The following is a 21,161-nucleotide window of genomic DNA, read 5'->3' on the forward strand; positions in this document are numbered from 1 at the left end:
GAATGGTACTTTATATGGGTGGTAGGGTCAATCATGTTGATTGTCATAGAGGTCAGTAGAGGGGATTTGGCTCGTGAGAAACTTACTTATTTCGAATTTCATACTCATACTATATTCGTACTTATAAGTCATGAGCGTTGAAGTCATTTTCTGAAGGGGACCTTATATGGAGTGTGAAGTAATTCCAATTATGGACCAATCCTCATAAAATTTGGTGTAGAGATTTTGTCTCATATGAAACTTATTTATGTCGAAGTTCATAGCTATACTCGTACTTTTAAAACAGTTATGCCAACTTGTATGGGAGCTATCCGAAAACGTCGACCGATATTGCCCGTTTTAAATACCAAACAAACCTTATCAATAGAGAATATAAGAATAATTTTCAACTGCCCAGCTCCTCCCATGTGGTCCCTATCATGATTTCAACAGACATACGGACGAACGTGGCTTCATCGTCTTGGAATTTAATAAGGACATCTTTTTTGATGGTGGGTATAAAAATATATAATCAATCAGTCAGTACAGTATCAGTAATCGTTTCGGCCTTAAATCACTCTAAGTGCCAAATTCCTCCCAAACCTAAAATGTATATTCTAATGCAGAAATTGATATATTTCTTCTCGAGAAGTGGATATCTAGAAGAGATTGGCAACTTAACAGATCTCCTTTGGCTAAGCAAGTAAACAATTAAAAAGTGCAATGCTTTCGGAAATGATCGCAGAAATCGAATTTATATTAAATGTTTAACCAATACTAAGCACAAAAAATTCTTCCATTAGGCGTGTTATCTGTTCACACGTAAAAAGACTCTGTCTGAACTAATCAATATTTATTTCGGAAGATGTTCACAAAATCTTGTATCAAATAACTATGATTCTGATCATAGGGAAGGACCGATCAGCTTATTGCTTTGTAGTGCTGTAATATTCTACTACTTTTGATTACTCAATACTACTCAATACTTTTCGTTTGGGTACTCAATACTACTCGATACTTTTAACGGTTTTATTTTAAATTAAAAAAGAGGAATTTTTCCTTTTTTTAAGTAAAGTTAGATCAGACATCACACCTCTTTTAAGACATTTTATTTTTTTTTTTTTAGATTGCGTCAATAAATACTTGTAACTTTTTAACTATTATTGCAGTTTTTAAATTATTTTTACATTGATTTGATATTGCTAAGAGTTGCATTTCTAATAATGATATGATCTGTATTAGTTGTAGAGCTGTATTTTTTCACATCATAGCCGTTAAATTTAAATAAGTTAAATCCATATACAAATCTGAAAGTATTGAGTAACTACTTTTTAGTATTGAGTACCCAAAAAATAGGGCAAATACTCGATACTCGATACCCACTACTCAATACTTTAACAGCACTATTGCTTTGTTTTTGTCAAAACTATTTGAGAAGGTTTTCTAAAGGAAAATTTAACATTTTGAAATAGTAAAAACGTTATCCCAGATCATCAATTCTTTGACATCACTGAACAAGTAAACCGCTTGACTGGAGAGATACGATAATCTTTTGAACAAACCAAGTACTGTACGACAAATATTTTTAGATGCTGTCGGTAGGATTTCGCAAATATTACTAATACATAAGACATCTACTGCCTTCAAATCGATTATTGAGAATAAAATGTGGAGATTATGTCACAAGTTATTATGCGATCAAAGCTGGTGTTCCTCAGGAAAGTTTTATAGAAATTACACTTTACCTATTATAAACCTCTGATTTGCCTATGTCCAACGAATTAACCAATTCCATTTTTGCTGATTATACTCCCATTCTTATTAGTCATATGGAATCAAACCTAACTACTTATCTCGAGTGGAGACATGGTTGAAAAACGTACGCATCGCACCATCCTATGTTCAAAATCTAAACGCACTTTGATCAACTACATACATACATGTTTATTATTGATCCCAAATCTCTTATATTGAAATGGGGCGAAATCTGTCTATCCAAAAAATGGAAATGTTTAAGTTTCCCACACTATTTAATTAAAGATCAATTTGTTTAATTTTTTGTAGTTTTTCAAACTAATTTGCATTTAATGTCTACTTTTTAATTTTTTTAGTATAATACTTAAATAATAAATGTTAATATCGTTAATTTCACATTTTTAAATCTTAACAAAAAAATTTCAAATAAAAAAATCAGTAAACTTATGCTTTATAGTTTATCCATAATCATTATTAAACAAGTGCCATGATCTTGCAGTCTTTTATAGGGAATGTTTTAATTGCAATCTTTCACGGAGGAGGGATTCTGAAGTCTAGCTAAACGTAATTGCTCCAAAGCCAACTCATGAGCGCGGAAATGATCGTTGGCTGCCTTTTCCCAAGCACTAAAGGGTACAGCAGTATCAGCCGGTTGGGAACTAGCGGTATTGTGATGATATTTGTATTTAGTATTATCATCTTTAACATATTGATGTTTTGATCCACTGGATTGATGGGAGGTGGGTACATAACGACTAGCTGGAAGGGTATTATCACTGGATTGTGCAGCACTGTTGGAGGTGATGGAATTGCCTGGGTTACTACTAGAAGGATTTTCTACTGGAGTGGTTTTGAGAATAGGAGAGCTTTGACTAACTGAGTATTCTAAGCGATTGGCAGTTTCACTTGAGACAGAGTTCACTTTTAAGAATGGATTTTGGGCATATTGTTGGATCTGTTGTCCTATCACTTCTGAGCTTTGTTGGCTTCGTGCTTGTCCTATGTTCGTGAAAAGCGGTTGTCTAGTTGGAATTATAGCGAGTTGGACTTGTTGATCGGCCGGCTCATTTTGTATTATTATTTCTTGATATTCGCCATTTTTAAGTTCTTCTTGTTCCTGTTGCAAACGTTTGATTTCCAACAAACGTTCCATTTCCGAACGTTGTTCTTCCTCTAACCTAAGGCGTATAAGTTCTGCTTCCATTTGTTTCTTTTCCTCAGCTAAGCGTTCAGCTTCACGTATACGATCCAATTCTAACAATTGCTGCTCCTTTTGTAAACGTTCCGCTTCACGCAAACGCTCCAATTCCAAGAGACTATCTTCTGCTATTGCAAGTTCTTGTGGATTTTGCAATAACGCTGGACTAGGAAAACTTCGGCCACCTTCATTAGCCTTTTGTTGTTCTGCTTGTGTCTTGATGGCATTGAAAATGCGCAAATGTTCTTCTCGTGCACGTTGTACTTCAGGGGTTTCTTCCACAACAGGTACATAGACGGATTGCTGCTCTTCTTCTGAAGGGAAAACTATGCGTTTATCATTAAGTTTAGCTTGATTTACCAGACGCAAATGCTCTTCACGTGCTTTAACCACTTCAGGTGTTTCTTGTATAATCTGTGCAGCTGCAGGATGATGAACCAATTTTTGATGTTCATATTGGGTCGTTAAGATGGGAGTTTGGGTTTCGTATTTATATTTTAATTCTTGTTGTTCTACATATTGTGCTCTTAGATTCGCCTCGTGAACTAAACGTAAATGCTCCTCGCGGGCTTTAACAACTTCAGGAGTTTCGACTACCAAAGGTTGTTCCACTCGGTAATTAGATAATGGAGAAGAACCTTGTGATTGGGCAGAGGGAATATTCTGATTACTGGACTCTGAGTATAATTTAACTTTTTCCTTTTCAGAAATTGAATAAATATTTTGTGATTTTTGTTCTTCTTGCTCCGAGGCCCTTGCTCTTTGAATGGCTTCATTAACGATGCGTAAATGTTCTTCACGAGCCCGCACAACTTCAGGAGTATCAACTATCTGTTGTGGAGCATTAGAAGGCTCAGCTGTGGACATGGATGTTTTGAAGTTCTGTTCTTTCTCATTGTTTGCTAAATCTTGATTGATTTGTTCATTTTTCAGTTTAACTTCATCAACTAAACGTAAGTGTTCTTCGCGTGCTTTCAAAACTTCGGGTGTATCAACAACTTGTTGTTGTACTGAATCCAAACCTGAAATGGAACTTTTTACACTATTATCCACAGAAGCTTGCAAACTTTGGGTTGCTGATATTTGAGTGTTTGGAATATTTTCTTTAGGATTATAAATATTTTGGTCATTGGTCAATGCAGAGATCTGTTGTTTCTCAGCTGTTTCGGAAATACTCCTTTCACCACTTTCTTTACCAGCTTGTTCGGCACGTAGTTTTGCTTCATTCCATAGACGGAAGTGTTCTTGCTGGGCACGTTCCAACTCTGCCAATGCCTTGCTATTGTCTATTTGCTCCATAATTGGTTTGTCAACATTTCGCGATTTCAACGAAGCCTCCTGCACATATTTCTTATGTTCCAATTCTAATTGTTTCAAATGTGCAATTTGCTCATTGTAAATTCGCAGATGTTCTTCACGGGCGTGTTTTTGTTCTGGTGTTTCTTCAATGGCTACTAAAGATATATTCGAGTTGCCGATATAAGTCTTAATCTCTCCTTGGTTTTGTTCAACATTAGATTGTTGATTTGAGGATTGTTGCACAGATTCCCTGTATAAACCACTGATGCCGGCTTCGACATCTTGTAGAGTACGCTTCACCTCTGGTAATTCCGCTATGAGTGAGAAGTCGGATGCAAAAGCTATCTTTTCCAATGTTTGTAACTTCAGCAATGCCTCCACAGCAGGTTCTTTACCCTCGTTCTTTAAGGCATCAATGTCACGTTTCAAGTTCTGATACTGTTGCAGAGATGCAGCACGAAGATATGCTTCACGGCTTTTGCTAGTGTCGTCTGACTTATTGATCACAAATGTTTCTAGTGCGGGAGCAGCGCTATTAACGTACTTAATCTGACGAACAGCATATACTGGCTGGGCATTATTGTAGCCAACTAAAGCCTCAGCTCCATTATTATCCAAATAGCGCAAATAACCGTGTACAGATCCACCTTTTGGTGCGTACTGCGCCTGAACAGGATTATAGGTCCATAATGAACGATACGGATAGCCAATGGCTACCGATTGAACACTTTCTATGGCCAATATACTTAACAAATATAACCACATGTTATTGGTGAAAAATTAATTTAAGTAAAAAACTTCTAAACTACTGCTTCTTTCAACCAACCCCCAACACAATGTGTATGGTGAATGATGCCTCGTAAGAAGTTTACTGGAAACTGTGTCCAACTCCAGCACTTACCTTACTATTTATAGTTAAGACGCATTTAAGGAAGTCACTCGAATTTAACAGAAACAGAACATTAAAACGAAATAAACATAAAACAGAATCTACTGAAAGATTCTAGATGATCGACCTTGATCTCTGCGCGACCAACCAAACAACGGCATATGTACTCCTCCGTTAAGTGTAATTGTAGCCTGTCAGGATAACCAAGCGGAAGCATTAAACTTAAATTTGCTTTTAACAGCAGACGTTTTTAACTGTATCTGTTGACACTGCAACATTAATATAAATGACAAAAAATGCTGTTCTACGACTTACATACTACAACGAAATACGTAATTTATACGAAATATGCACAAACTTCTGAACCCTTTTTTCGAGTAAAGTCAAGTAAGTAGCATTTGATTGAACGGTTTCTGTGGTTTTAAACATCTAGTTTTCACAATATTTTGTTGTGTTAAATTCATTTTCGATTACAGTAAACTTACTTACAGATACTGTTTGTATCTAAAAATAGTTGCATTCTTTTAGCATCTTCATTGAAAGTACCCTACAGGTTGCTTTTGGCATTATTTATGAATTATTCATGTGAATGCCGCGGCCAATTTCGCAAGCTTATGATTATGATTTTGTTGATGATTTTTGGTTATATCTCACAAATACTATGATAGATCGTTTCGAGATTATTCGTGTAGTATCGGTCTTTGAAGGAACCTCACAGATCTAAAGCGGAAAAATTGGCATATCCAAAATGGCTGACAATATGATTACTTAACTAAGAATGAAAAATATGTACTGTTATATGGTACCACATACCATTGAACCCAAAGATTACACATGCCACCAAATTTAAAAAAATTCAAAAAATTGGTCATATATAACACGTTCTGAAAGTCCAATCTGTAGACTATAAAATAATGGTTTAACCTTTGTTATATCTTCTTCTTTCTTGGAGATATCCTAACCCAAATCTTAAATCTACTATTAATTTATACAAATGAGATATTAACTTTACTCTACGGCAAAAACTTCAACGGGCGATATCTCAGCAAATACAAGAGATTTTTAAATATTATTTTAAAGGGGAAAGTTATGACAAATTAAAACATATATGTTTGTCATAAGATAAAGGTCAAACGTAATAAAAAATTCAGAGTTTTTAAATTTATGGTTGTATCAAAATTTGTTTTAAGATATCTCGAAGAAGGAAGAAGATATAACAAGGGTTAAACCTAATCTAAAGTCAACGGATTGGACTTTCGGATGATATAATAGATTTTAACCTCTCAAAAATAGGACAGGATATCTCAAAAATCTGATGGAGGGAGGTCAAATTCGGATTTAGCGCAGTTAAATCTTTTAGAAAACATACTGAAATTGTTTTGATTAGACTTGCAAAATATTTATATACACCGACTGAGTGGATTCCAATCTACACTAATGGGTCAAAGCATAAACGGTTACTGACCAAAAATACTCATCATACGGTATTGAAATGTTCATATTGACTAATGGTTATAGGTTATACTTTTACAATTATTTTAATAATTGTTTTATTATCTTCTCTACCCCAAGAAAAAAATAAAAAAAAGACCCATCAAGGTCATTTAGTGTCTCCCAACTCTGAATGCCCATTTAAATACTTGACAGTATGTATTTTTAGATATACACACAGTCATGTCACCTTAATGCAAGTTACCCCTCCATGCGTGAAAAACGTGTTTAAAAAATCATAAACTTAAAACGAACCTAAAATTTAAAAAAATAAACAAGTTAAAAGGTACAGTTACATTACGTTTTAACCATGAACATTAGGGTGAACTCGTTTGCAGGGAGGCAACAAAAATATGTAAATGTTACCAGCCTTAATATACAATTTTTGCATAAAATATAAATTTAACTAATTTGGTCATAAAATGGACCGTCTACATTTAGGAGGATAGAACCTTATCAATGCAATTATGCTTTAGTCCGCCTGACTTTTTGAGACTAAAAACGGATCTAGCAGAGATTTACATAATAAGTAAGTGTGACCGTATCTCTAGTCTTGTTGATGGGTCCAAACAAATAGATTGTGAAACTGGAGCGGACATTTGCGAACTTAACTTCCAGAAGGCAAACAACGTATTGCAGACGGAAAATTACGCTATATTCATCTGTGCTAGAGAATGCATGAGGAAAAAGTTCAGATGAACAGCCAAGCAGCGCTCAATGCCTTATTGTCGTATGTAGTCAGATCGGGAGCTACAATAATATACTGCATGACATCATGGAATATGTTGGGTAGATATACCAAATTAATAGTATTCTGGATACCTGGTCGTAAAGGTCACTCTGGCAATATTCATCGCTTATTTATCGGCGCCGAACCTTTCTTCTATATTCCACAAGCATATGGTAGAATCCGAATTTGATCGCAGGTTCAGGTGACGATATTGTCTAATTGCCTTTGGGTGATGTATCAATAGCTCAATATATTAAGCATGCGTGAACTAAATCTGCAAAGGTGATCTAATTTTATCTTCAATCGGCTCTCAAAATTGTGTTCTGACAATGATTAATTTTTGGGCCACCTTAATGATTGTACGTAATATTTATTGGTAAATATTAATGCAAACAAGTAAGAGTGTTATTTTCGGCTATGCCGAATCTTATATACCCACCATAAAATCACTGATCTTTAGATCTATTTGTATTTTTAAGCCAGTAATGAGCATTAAAGTCATTTTCTTAAAGAGACCTTATACGGGATTAGGGTTAATTATGGACCGATCCTCATAGAATATGGTAGAGAGATTTTAGCACAAAATTCGCGTTGTAGTAATTTTCTGAGGGGGAATTTATATGGGATGGGGTTATAATGGACTGATCCTCATACAAATTGGTAGAGAGATTTTGGTTCCTATAGAACTTATCAGTGTCGAATTTCATCGCTGTTTGAAGCTTTTTACGCAATATTCCGGGGGTACATTTGTATGGGGGCTATGTGAAATCGTTGACCGATTTTGCCCATTTTCAAAACCAAACATTTCTGACCAATAAAAAATATTTTGGTAAAAATTTCATCTCAATATCTCTTTTTTTGTGGACGCTATCGTGCCAACAACAGACAGACGTACGGACATAGCTAGATCGTCTTAGAATCTTACGGAGTTCCAGAATATATATACTTTATGGGGTCTGTGAACAATATTTCTATGTGTTACACACGGAATGATAAAATCAATATACCCCCCATCTTTTTTGATGGTGGGTATAAAAAATGTAAATTAGCCATATATTAAATGTACATTCCAATCTACGCATTTGCCAATGATGGGCATAAAATATCAAAAGAGGAAGTTTTTCTTTGTACAGGTGCATGATAATTACACATGCTCACAAATTTTTTCTGATTCTGAATCTGGAATCAGTATTTATCCATCACATCTGGGATTCGAGATATCGTGTCCAGGAGTTTGTAAAACCGCCCTTTTTAAGACGTTATAACAGTGACAACAAGACAACTTTATTTATAAAATATTGTATGCCATCTGAAAGTCCATTCAGCTTTAAAATAAAAGCTTAACATCTGGCATATCTTCTTCTTCGAGATATGTTATTATAAGACCTATTAAGTACTTCGTAAACTCTTATATTTGCTTTGGTTTATAATTGAGCAGAGAGGCAGTTTGTTTGTTCAACAACCTCGAATATTGGACGAAGCGATTTTAAGAAAATTTGGATCTTATCTAGGAAACAACAACATGGACGAAACAGGTTGATTTAAAAAATTTTAAATTTTAATAATTATTTTTGTAGCTTTAAACATTTGAATACCTTTGAGAAACATCATAATCTGGAGATCAGGTTTCTATATATTTGCAAATTTCAACTGAGAAACCTCATGATCTGAATATTATTTTAGCACCTTTAAGAAAATTTTTGAACCAAACTTCGAATGTACGATTTTAATATCGAATCGAATAAACGTAATGTCGAATTTTTAAGCAAAACATTACATTGTCATCAGGTGTCTACATGTTTACCAAATTCCAGCCTACTTGGGCTGATAACTGGTTCAAATTTCAATTGCTTACAATAAAAGATCGTAAAAAGGAAAAATGTTGGAGGATCTACCGAGTTATGTTACTGATTTAAGCTATAGAACATATTTTTGTTTTAGCTTTCTCAAGTTTCAATATATATTATTAAAGAACCTTTTCCAAAGACAACATTTGGGAGGCTGAAATCGAGTAAAAAGAGTGTTCTGTGCTTAAAATATATAAAACCCATAAAACGAATTTCACATGAATCGATTCGAAATTACTTTTAAGCCAACCCAATAGGTTTTAAAAGGTTTCACTTTTCGGTAATTCCCTAAATTTTTCTAAGAATTAATTACCAAAAGTCTTTATACAATAATGACCATTACAAAGCATAAAATTAAATGCAGCACGTTTTTTTTCCAAAAATAAACTTTTTTGGTCAAATAAAAACTAAATACAAAAGCCAAAATAAAAAAAAAATAAAGTTTCCGTTTTTTTCTTATTTTTTTAATTTTTATCATAAAAACATATGTATAAACGTTCGCCGAAGAATGTGGTAAATCCCAAAGACAAAGGAGGGTCAATAATAATTAACCAAAAACAAGTTTATGAAACCAATAACAACGACATTGACAACAACAAGAACAGTTAATAAGAAATACAAAAACTTGGTACCAATTGACGTAAACGGAAAACGGTCACAATGCGTACCAACAGACCAAACAGCCAGCATCAGTCGTTATCGTACTCACACTCTCCGATTATACCCCGTGCATATTGAAAAATATCAGAGTACAAACGAGTTCCATGCCATTCAGATAAATAAGAATTTTATGTATTTTTTATGGTCGCTGTGGCGACTATTAAGTTTCGCTGTGAAAAGGCAAAAACCACATTTACTAAAGGTCCGCATTTTTGGGGTATTTTTGTGAAAATGCAAAAAAACCCAAAACAAAAAAAGTTGTTCACTAACTGCCAACTAACTAATTTATGTGTGTATATTTTCAATTCGACGAAAATTTTTTAGATTCAAACATTCAAAAGCAAATCAATTAGTTTGAATTAAAATTGAAAACGTTTATATTTAATCTGCCAATTTAGAGTTTATGACGCAAAGTATTAAAACAAGTTGCTAAATGAATTTAAAGATGCACAGTTTATTATTGCAAAAGAACAGTTTATTTAACCCTTAATTGAGTAAATGAAATAGTCTTTGTTTAAGGCTTTGCTCTTGAATTATAGTGAGGTTGAGGGAATTAAATTTCATTAAATGATTAATGATGCTGCATAAAAAGCTGTTTTAAACATTAAATGCATATGAAAAATAATTTCATTTTCCATAAAAATGTGTGTACTCCATTAAGGACTAATCTCAAACTAACCCAAATATATGGAGCTGGACCATATTGTTCTCAAAAAATTAACATGATCCACATCTGCTTTACATAGGATGACTAAATAGATCATGGACTCTTATAATATTCACATTTGAGCAGTTTTTTTAATTACCTAAACGATTGTACAGTATTCTTGTCTAAATTTGGCAGGTTTAGTTTTTGAGCTAAAGCTTCACAAATCTCGGACTCGATTGCTATATAAACAAAATCTTTACTCTGGATATTGCTTCCCTCCTGTGTTTCCACCAACATTCACCTCATTCAGTGATGATACTTTGTTTCTAAATCTTTCAACAACATTTGATGTTATAAACTCAAAAAAAAGGTCACCTTTCTGCTTGCATCTTATTTTATTCACCTTATATCCTCCTAAAGTTTTAAGCTCCGGGTCTGCTTTTCGTAAGATATCATCAGAGTAGATTTCCACTTTTCATTATTTATTACATCTGGTTGATGTCTTTTAAAATTTATATTTTTGTCTTAAGAGAATTCCACTGGCATATCTTTTGTTACCACCCTCCTCATTAGTCCTCTCTTTACGGACTTGGTTTTATGTTCGTCATATTTGCCTAACTTGGTCCTTTATGACTTTATGGATGTCAAACACATCCAAGAAAATAAATGTATCATCCTGGTCATCTTTTATGGTTAAACATTTGATCCGCTGACATTTTACTTTGTTTATCGGTATCAGTTCCATCCAGTGGAGTCCTTTTTGTGACCGGGCTCCTCGAAAAGGATTTGGTTTATTTGCATCTAAAGTTTCGTTCGAATTTCGCGAAGTCTAATCGTTTTCCCCTCTTTCTCCAAAGTTATTGTTGCTATTTTTGATTTTATTCGTTTTTCATTATCTCTACAGCCGGCACTGGGTAATTAACTTTCTGCACCGTAACTTTACCTTCATTCATCTAACTTTGCATTGAGGTTAGATGCTAGGGGTTGAAGACATACAATTCTAACATGAATGCAGAAGATGACCAGGGAGCCGCAAACTCTAGAACAAAATTTTCTGGATTTTGGCACTTTGGTTCGATAAAGAAAACGCGGAGTCGACGATCTTTTAGTGAACATCTCTAGAGAATAGCTTTGAGTGAGTTACCTTAATTGCTTAAATTGCCCCCTGCTTAACTCCATCTATCTATCTATCTATCTATCTATCTATCTATCTATCTATCTATCTATCTATCTATCTATCTATCTATCTATCTATTTATATATATATCTACCTATCTATCTATCTATCTATCTATCTATCTATCTATCTATCTATCTATCTATCTATCTATCTATCTATCTATCTATCTATCTATCTATCTATCTATCTATCTATCTATCTATCTATCTATCTATCTATCTATCTATCTATCTATCTATCTATCTATCTATCTATCTATCTATCTATCTATCTATCTATCTATCTATCTATCTATCTATCTATCTATCTATCTATCTATCTATCTATCTATCTATCTATCTATCTATCTATCTATCTATCTATCTATCTATCTATCTATCTATCTATCTATCTATCTATCTATCTATCTATCTATCTATCTATCTATCTATCTATCTATCTATCTATCTATCTATCTATCTATCTATCTATCTATCTATCTATCTATCTATCTATCTATCTATCTATCTATCTATCTATCTATCTATCTATCTATCTATCTATCTATCTATCTATCTATCTATCTATCTATCTATCTATCTATCTATCTATCTATCTATCTATCTATCTATCTATCTATCTATCTATCTATCTATCTATCTATCTATCTATCTATCTATCTATCTATCTATCTATCTATCTATCTATCTATCTATCTATCTATCTATCTATATATGAACAAATTGGTAAAAGATGAAAAAATGAAGCTTTGAGAATTATACTTTTACTACTTATTAACCATGATTCATTGTCATTTAATATCGTTTGCGTTAAACAATATCGTCGTATTATTCCAATTAATTAGATTCACAAACAAGTTTCCGCAGTTGAAAAAAAAATTAAACAATTGTTTTAATAAATATCAATATTAACCATAACAAAATTACGTTTACGTAATTTATGCCATTCAAAATTTATCAATGATTTTGGGGATTTTTATAAATTTAAATTTCTTAGTACAATTATAGTAAAACTTGAATTTCATTCAATAAATTTCGCACGTGATGGAAACAACGTTTCTTATAAATTATGCAAATCTACTACTGTACGATTTTTAAAAATATGTACTAGTTAAACGCTCCAAAAGACCTTAAAGTACGTTTTCACAAGTTTTAGGTAAAATAAACACAGACACACACACATATTTATTGTTAAAGTTCAAGTAAGACCATATTGAAATTTGAATTAGTACGGCGACGATGGTAGTTAAATATTTGAATACTAAATTTATGCAGAGAATTTATGTATGTCTTTATGTTTTATTTTACAGTGATAAGCAAAAGTGATCAAAGTTTATTTGAACTCTAGCTTTTTACACAACATATGTTTATATTATTTGTATTAAGTAGAAGAATCTGGGCTGCGCTAGTTTTAGCGGGTTATGTTGATCCGAAATCAAGTTTATCCTCTTTTAATATCAAAACCAAAATAATTTTAAAGCACTATTTCAATAGTATTCCTTGTTTTAGTTAAACTCACATATTTACCACTATAGTATGAAATAAAGTGAATTGATCGGAGAGTGAATACTTATATTCAAGTTACGCTATTTAAACTCCCAAACCTCAGATTTAGATTGTAATGTTCATTACACTTTTACTCATCACTGTACATATTATATTACCGGTTGTTAAAGTTGCCCCCCAAATGTAGGTGAATCATCGGAATTTCGATTTCAGACGTTTAAATTTATTTTGGAAATTCTCAGAATTATTTTTAAAATCAAATCGATATTAATACACGGGCATTAAACTAATTATAATGTTAATAATAAATGAGATTACTTTTTAAATTTACAATAATAAATTATTATGTATGCATGCTTGTATGTAAGTATGTATGTATTATACAAAGAAAAATTATTGTTTAAATAATTTATTGAAAAATTCACACGATGTTTTACCATAAAAGGTAAGGTAACACATTTTGTTTGTGTATTTGAAAAGTAAAGAAAAAGGTGTAAAATATAGTATTTTAGAGCATGAGTTCGAATATGTGGTTAAACGAACGTAGTCTTTGACTGCCACTGATTGATACCCAGAAGTGCGTTCGCATAATTAATACTTTTGCCATAAAAAAAAACTGTAAAGTTATTTTGTTGGCGGACTTTGAGTTTTGATTGTGAACAAAAAGTGCGCTTAGCAACAAAAGCATTTTTGTGAATCTTTTTGTTTCTTATATGAATGAAGTTGAATTTCATAACATTTGGAAATTAGTATTGAATTTTTGGTAAATTTTTTGTAATTTTAAAATAATAAATGTATATTAAAACATTAAATAAGATTTCAATAAAATATGTGAAAATTTTATAGATTAATTTATGATGCCTACAAGTTTCAATTGCGCAAGCGACCCCATAAAATATATGTATCTTATAGTCGGGGTATGTCATACTTTCTTAAGTATTAAATTGGTGTTTTTAAACAATTTCCACTTATCCTAACATTATTTGGTTTTATGTATATACCTGTGTCTCAAATATTCAATTCTTTAATTTTACAGAAATTGCGAATACTGATCAATTCTAGACTTAAACTTTAAGTTATAAAAGTGTATTCTGAAAAAATTTCGGACGATTTTAAAATTTTAAGAAAATCTCCATGTGACTTATGAACAAGAAAGAAGGGAATAAAATAGTAATGAAATTAGCACGATATCTCTCATAGATTAGCGGAATCTCCGATTTGAATTTACCTCAATTCCTCAAAAAAACCTTTACAGAACATACAATTTCAGATGTGTGCAAACATACATCTGAAGTTTTAGTAAAATCGAATAATGTTACAACTATGAAGATTAAAGTCAAGCTATGTATGCAATATTGGGAAATTTTCTTTAAACCATATTAAAATATTATCTTGTTTTTAACCGATTCAAATGAAACTTAGGATGTTGATGATTAACCCTTAAACGTAAATATATTTTTATAATTAAGTATATAAAATGTCCGTAATATATGAACATTTTCGAGAAATTTGGGGTGATAGAGAAAAGTGCTATGTTTGGCTATGCCGAATCTAATATACCATCAAACCGTATGCCGTAAAAGGAATGCTCTCCTATAAACATCAGGGTGATATTACTCATCAAATTTACTGAAGAGAAGGGTGAATTATTGACTGTTTTTATAAAAATTTTCATAATTTTTTTTTAGACGGTGTTTGTTCATATAAAACATGTTTACATCGAATATCAGTTCCCGACACTTTCCGGTAGGAAGATTTACGTTCCTATAAAAGTTTCTTAGCTTTTGCCGTTAAAGTATTTATCTGGAGGGGACCTTATATGGGGATAGGGTCTATTATGGACCGATCCACATAAAATTTGCTAGAGAGGATTTTGCTCGTAAGAGACTTACTTATGCCAAATTTCATTGCTTTACTCGTATTTTTAAGAAAGTAATGAGCGTTAAGGTCGTTTTTTCAAGGGGACCTTATATGGAGGGTAGGGTCAATTATGGACCGATCCACATAAAAATTGATAGATTTTGGCTCGTATGGAACTTATGTGTATCGAATTTCATTACTATACTCGTATTTTTAAGACAGTAATTAGCGTTAAAGTCATTTTCTGAAGGGGATCTAGGGGGGTAGGGTCAATTATTTACCGATCCATATAAAATTGGTAGAGAGATTTTGACTCGCATGAGACTTATGTGTATCCAATTTCATCACTATATTCGTATTTTTAAGCCAATAATGAGCTTTATAGAGATTTTCCGAAGGGGACCTTATATGGGGGGTAGGGTCAATTATGGTCCGATCCGTATAAAATTTGGTAGGGAGTTTTTGGATCATATGAAACTTATTTATGTCGAATTTCATTGATACTTTTAAAACAGATATGCCCGTTAAAGCTGTTTTTCGGGGGTCCACTTGTATGGGGGCTATCCGAAACCGTGGACCGATATTGCCAATTTTCAATACCAAATAAACCTTATCTATAGAGAATATTTATGGAAAATTTCAACCCATTAGCTCATTCCGTTCGGACTCTATCGAGCTTTCAACAGACGGACATGGCCAGATCGGCTTAGAATTTAATAAGGACCCAGAATATGTATACTTTTATGGGTATGACCAATATTTCTATGTGTTACAAACGGAATGAAAAAATCAATATATATACATCTTTTTTGATGGTGGGTATAAAAACTGATATCAGATTCTGTTTCAGCAGCTAACCAATACATTAAAATCAGTCGAATTGGTTTCAAAGTTTTTACAAAACTTTCGTTGGCCTGTGTTATTTTTTCCATATATGTATCTTTAAACAATCAATAACTTGTTTAAACAGTCAATTTGTTTTTTATTTAATACATTTTTATTGCAATTTTTATATACATACATATTTTATTTAAAATGACTGAAATAAAATAATGAATTTTTAATTAAGGCCAATTATTCGCACTTATTGCGTACGTCTAATATGTAGTTATTTGTTCCTACACAAACTCAAATATTTAACCAGTAAGAAAATAATGTCGGGTATGCTCGACTATATGATACCTACACCTGCTAAGTTGTTGGTCAATTATGGTTTTAGTATAGCATTCATTATAAATATATTGTTATCGAATTCTATTACATAACCGATATTAATTCTAAAGCGATAACAATTATAGTATACGCACAATTGGGACGAACGACGAATTTTTCGCAACGAATATTCGTCGTCAGAAATAGAACACACTTGGGTATATGAAAATGTACACAATCATTGCGTATGACGAAATTCGTCGTACGTAACGAACTATGCGATAGGTTTATTTCTATTTCTTACGCAGACGAACGACGAATTAATTGGGGGAAATTTTTTTAAAACCAATTCCGGTAGCCAGAATTTGCTGAAATTTGGCGGTTGTGAGTTAATGATGCTAATGTGAGCTAATGACAATACAATATTATGTTCGAAAATTCGAAGTTATGTTCGAACAATTTTTTATGCTCTTAAAATAATCTCTGGGTCATAAAAACTAAAATTCTAAAAATTTTCAAAGCCATTAAAACCAGTTCTCGTGGCCCGAATTGTCTGAAATTTGGCAATCTGGAGTACACTTGATGACACTACAATGCTATGTTGGAATATTTAAAATTAAGTTCGAAAATTCGAAGTAATGTTCGAAAAAAATTTGAAGCTGTTAAAATAATCCCAAAATTGGGGATATTCACAAAAAATATAATTTTAGTTCTTTTCGAGGGCAATTTCTTACATTTTCTAATTTCGAAATAATGTTCGAATATATTTTAAAGCTGTTAAAATTATCTCAAAATCGTGGAGATTCACAAAAATATAATTTTTGTTCCTTTTTCTTACTTTTTTCTTACAAATTTTGAAACGAATTCGCAGTACGAATAATTTGATTGTGTTCCATTCGACGAATTTACGCAACGAATTTTTGTCGACTAGTTCGTCGTGCTATACGAAATTCGTCGTTCGTCCCAAGTGTGCGTATACCATTAAACTGTTTTGTAGAAGATGGCCCAATAGAGCCTTGGCTCAATTATGGAGCAAACTCTTCAGAGTTTGATAGAATTTTTAATAGTAAATCATACGATTAACGATAAACTGATTTTCTGATAAAGAGCTTGGAGGCTAATATCAAATATGAACCGATCCTTAGAGATGATTTGGAAAAGGTATTCCGGGTTGTTGTTCTGATGCCATACTTCACAGTATGATTTGTGTTTATATAGAACTCCTGGAGCCAAATTTGGTAGATCTGGATGCATAATTAACAAATTTATAAGTGTTAATTAATATTCTGAAGGCACAATTGTATCGGTCGAAATCTATAAGGTTCGTCCAAAAACAACATGTATACCAAATTTCAATGATGAATTGTCGAGCGCACAAACATCGCATTATCGACTCTGAAAGTGTTTTTGGCATATTTTAAGTACGATGAAACTCGGTTTTAACCATGGGCATAGATAAAGTTCACAAATCTATATATGTATATAAAAATTAATGTGTGTTTGTATGTTTGTATATTTAAAGTTTTGAAATTTTCACAGTGTCTTCCTGTATGTCTGGAAGAGGTTATAGGCTAATTTTTATTTGAAATTTCAAGTGGGCGAGGTGTCACGCCCATATTAAGAGAATATTAAATCCGTATATTTGAGATAATATAACAGAGTCCTCAAATTTTGTCGGAGCCACTTTAGTATCAATATGATTATTTAGGACAAAAAGTGGGCGGAGTAGCAGCAGGGAGCGTGGCACCTCCCAAAAAATTCATTTATCTTGGAAACCTTAAATTTGGAAATTTTGCACGATGAACTTTAACATCCATGTAAATAATTTGAGTAAAAAATTGGCGGACTACCAATGAGGGGAGCGGCACCTCCCATATGAATTAAATAGAAAAATTCGTATAACTATTAGAGCTAGAATCTTCAAATTTTACATGAAGAACTATGACATTCATGAACATTTAGAAAATAACGGGCGGACTTTCAATGGGGGGCTTAGCACCTCCCATAGGAATTAACTACAAAATTTCGTATATATGGGAAACTCTTAGATTATTCAAATTTGTCATAGATTATATCAAAACTTTAATTAACGTTCGCAAATATTGGCAAACTTGCAATAATTTGCGTGGCATCTCTCATATGTAAAATATTGTATATCTGGAATACTATTATATTTAGAACATTCACAATCATTTAGTGTAGCAATGCACACTGAGTATAACTAGTAATTTATAAAGATATTAACTGTACTTAAAAATTTTGCAAAAGACTGTATTAAAGTAGTCATTATCGCATAATGATCTTACATTTTTTTGTTGCTTTCATATAAATTTGAAAAAACAACAATAATTACTATAATATACGCACATCGAGAATTACTGACCAGACCGCCAACAAGACAATCCATCAAACTAAGTACGTCTATTGAGTATTTCAATATTGTTTGTTATTGCGTTTGAACAACAAATAAACAAGATTTGTTTTTTAATATAAATTTAATTAAATTTTAAAATAATAAAAAACATCTACGATTTGTTGTAGTATTAATAATTACATTTCCCTGTTTCAATAATTCTAGATTACAAAACAAACAAATCGAAGAGAATATATTGAAAGAGACAAAAATATCACGTGAACATTTGACACCGGAAATATCACTGTATTTAATAACACCTGAATGTAGACTTTTTCACGAACCTCAACTGGATGTGGAAAATCGTATATTTGAAAATGATCCATTTTGGGCATTCTATTGGCCGGGAGGTCAAGCTTTAAGCAAGTAATTAGCCCACAATTTTAAAAAGATATTAAATTTTATGTTTTCAAATGATCTCTTGCTTTTCAGATTTGTTTTGGAAAATCCAGATGTGGTTAGGAACAAGTCCATTTTAGATGTAGGCAGTGGTTGTGGTGCCACTTCTATAGCTGCAATAATGAAAGATGCAAAATATGCTGTAGCTAATGATATTGATGATGGTAAGTATAATATGGAATGGTCCAAATACTTTGTATATACTAATATGGATATACAAACATATGACATCTGAAAAATATATTATATATCATTATATATATATATCATTAACTTTGATTTCTTCTATTACAGCTGCCAGCTATGCTGCTCTGCTCAATGCAAAATTAAATGGAATTAATTTAGAAAAGTTACAAACCTCAAGTGATAATTTAATTGGTTCGAATATTTCCGAAGATATTATTTTCATAGGTGACCTATTCTATGATGAAGAAATTGCTGAAATTCTTTTGCCATGGTTGCACAAGTGTAGCAGTGAGGGTAAATTAATTTTTATTGGTGATCCCGGACGTCATGGTTTAACGGAGAATCGTTTGAATTTTATGAAAAAATTAACCACCTATAAACTGACTGAAAATTGTTGTATAGAAAATAGAGGCTTTAAGTATGTTAATGTTTGGAGATTTCAATAAAGTTTAAGAACAATATAATATTGCAAATAAATTTATTTCGTTTAATGTCAAATTATAGATATCTCAGTCTCCATCGGAAATATCCGGTAAATTGTGAGAAATTGCTTGATTACCTCGGTATTTTTAAAAAACTTGGATATAAACTAAAACTTATTGCAAAATCCAAGGAAACATTTTTCTAAAGTTGTCAAAATATAACAACTGATTTTATGGCAACAACACCAAAGACTTCCCCGAAATAATGAGGCACTACTAATACACCTTGTTTGGGTCTAAACCAAGAAGATTTTCCCTAAATTCCACCATTTTCCATATTCTTGTATAAAGATAATTCATTAAATGCAGATAACTACCAATTGTTAACCTGATAATTCCCCGACATAGGAAGAGGCAATCCCCTAGTACTGAATTGTTGGAGAGACAACCAACAGGTTCAGTGTATTCCTCAACACTAGTCGCGCAGCCACATCAGTCTTTAGTATTTGTGTAGTCTGCAGCAGGGCACAGACTCACGTGTTTCACTACGATGAGTCAATCGACTCCTCCAGTTTAAGGTGTCGGCTGATCCTAGATGTTAGTAGTATCTCTAGTCTCTGAGATTACAATAACACCATGATGGTAGATGATACAGATAACATGTCTCGGAGGATATTTTAGTCAGCAATTTACTTAAGAATCGTTATAATAGCTTCCATAGCGATCGATCTACGGAAAGCCAATTAAGTTTCCTTTTTAGAAAATGTGCAGTTTTAGAGACAGTAAACTTATTGCTCTTTTAATAAGTTCAGGAAGGTAAATCAATCATGAGTAGCTCACATGGGTCCACCTAGTTGCTGCCCCGTTGTGATACCCTAGTGGTCGTAGGAGTCCATTTAAGTATTACTCTCTACTTCCAGATTAAAACCAGCCGGTTTGATTCACAAAGTTTAGGATATTTTTAAGGCATATCCCAGATAGCTCATCCAAACAAGATAGAGCAGCAAAGCCAAAATAATGTTCCCTGCTTTCATTGAATGATAAGCAATGGTGAAGGTGAGGTATTGTTTCCTCTTCCGCCTCATTATTACAACTCCTAAAGTAGTCTTAATATTCGAGACCCATTCTTCTGGCATGATTGTCAATTGTACAGTGTCCCTTTATGACTGATGTGTTTCCTGCGAAAGCATAATAATAAGCTTGGACAGAGGCCAAATTGACATCGAAGTGAGGCAGGTGGTTTCACTGAACCATCAGAGTTGATCCATTTCATATAGTTCAGGATGTACCAGTGACTTACAGCTTGTAAGGGAGATACCAGTAAATGCGTCGATTTCATCTTCACCTCAGCCAGTTGGCGACTCGTTTGATAGCAGATAAATCTGCCTTGTTCAGGACGACGATCACATGTCCTGAAGGTCCATTAGCCTCTGAAACCCTTATAACTTTGCAGTCTCCAAGATCTGTTCGGGGTGGGGAGTTCTGACGGTCGAGGCACTACATCCCATACCTCACCCAAAAGTGAAATGACAGACTTGAGCAGCACC

General features: G+C 32.8%; 2 protein-coding genes across 2 annotated transcripts in view; one reads left to right on the top strand and one right to left on the bottom strand.

The window, feature by feature from the left end:
• LOC119608691 (electron transfer flavoprotein beta subunit lysine methyltransferase-like) overlaps nucleotides 1-19,656 on the top strand; it is a 54,791-nt gene extending 35,135 nt beyond the window's left edge. The window contains exons 2-4 of the mRNA XM_037963203.1: nucleotides 18,773-18,973; nucleotides 19,040-19,170; nucleotides 19,301-19,656. Of these exons, the coding sequence (XP_037819131.1) occupies nucleotides 18,773-18,973; nucleotides 19,040-19,170; nucleotides 19,301-19,638 (670 nt within the window). The 3' untranslated portion in view covers nucleotides 19,639-19,656. The remainder of the gene's footprint in view (nucleotides 1-18,772; nucleotides 18,974-19,039; nucleotides 19,171-19,300) is intronic.
• Nucleotides 2,029-5,109, bottom strand: LOC119608689 (trichohyalin). The gene has a single exon (XM_037963201.1). It carries the CDS (start codon nucleotides 4,994-4,996, stop codon nucleotides 2,252-2,254), a length of 2,745 nt encoding a protein of 914 aa, XP_037819129.1. The 5' UTR covers nucleotides 4,997-5,109; the 3' UTR covers nucleotides 2,029-2,251.
• Nucleotides 19,657-21,161: the final 1,505 nt, after the last annotated feature.

Source organism: Lucilia sericata, unplaced genomic scaffold (assembly GCF_015586225.1).
Source record: "Lucilia sericata isolate MDLA Ls3-8-SP2 unplaced genomic scaffold, ASM1558622v1 Contig000870F_arrow, whole genome shotgun sequence".
NCBI classification, from domain to species: Eukaryota; Metazoa; Arthropoda; class Insecta; order Diptera; family Calliphoridae; genus Lucilia; species Lucilia sericata.

What these genes read in the sequence shown, in the direction of transcription:
- LOC119608689 (XM_037963201.1), bottom strand. Translation starts at nt 4,996, where the DNA reads ATGTGGTTATATTTGTTAAGTATATTGGCCATAGAAAGTGTTCAATCG.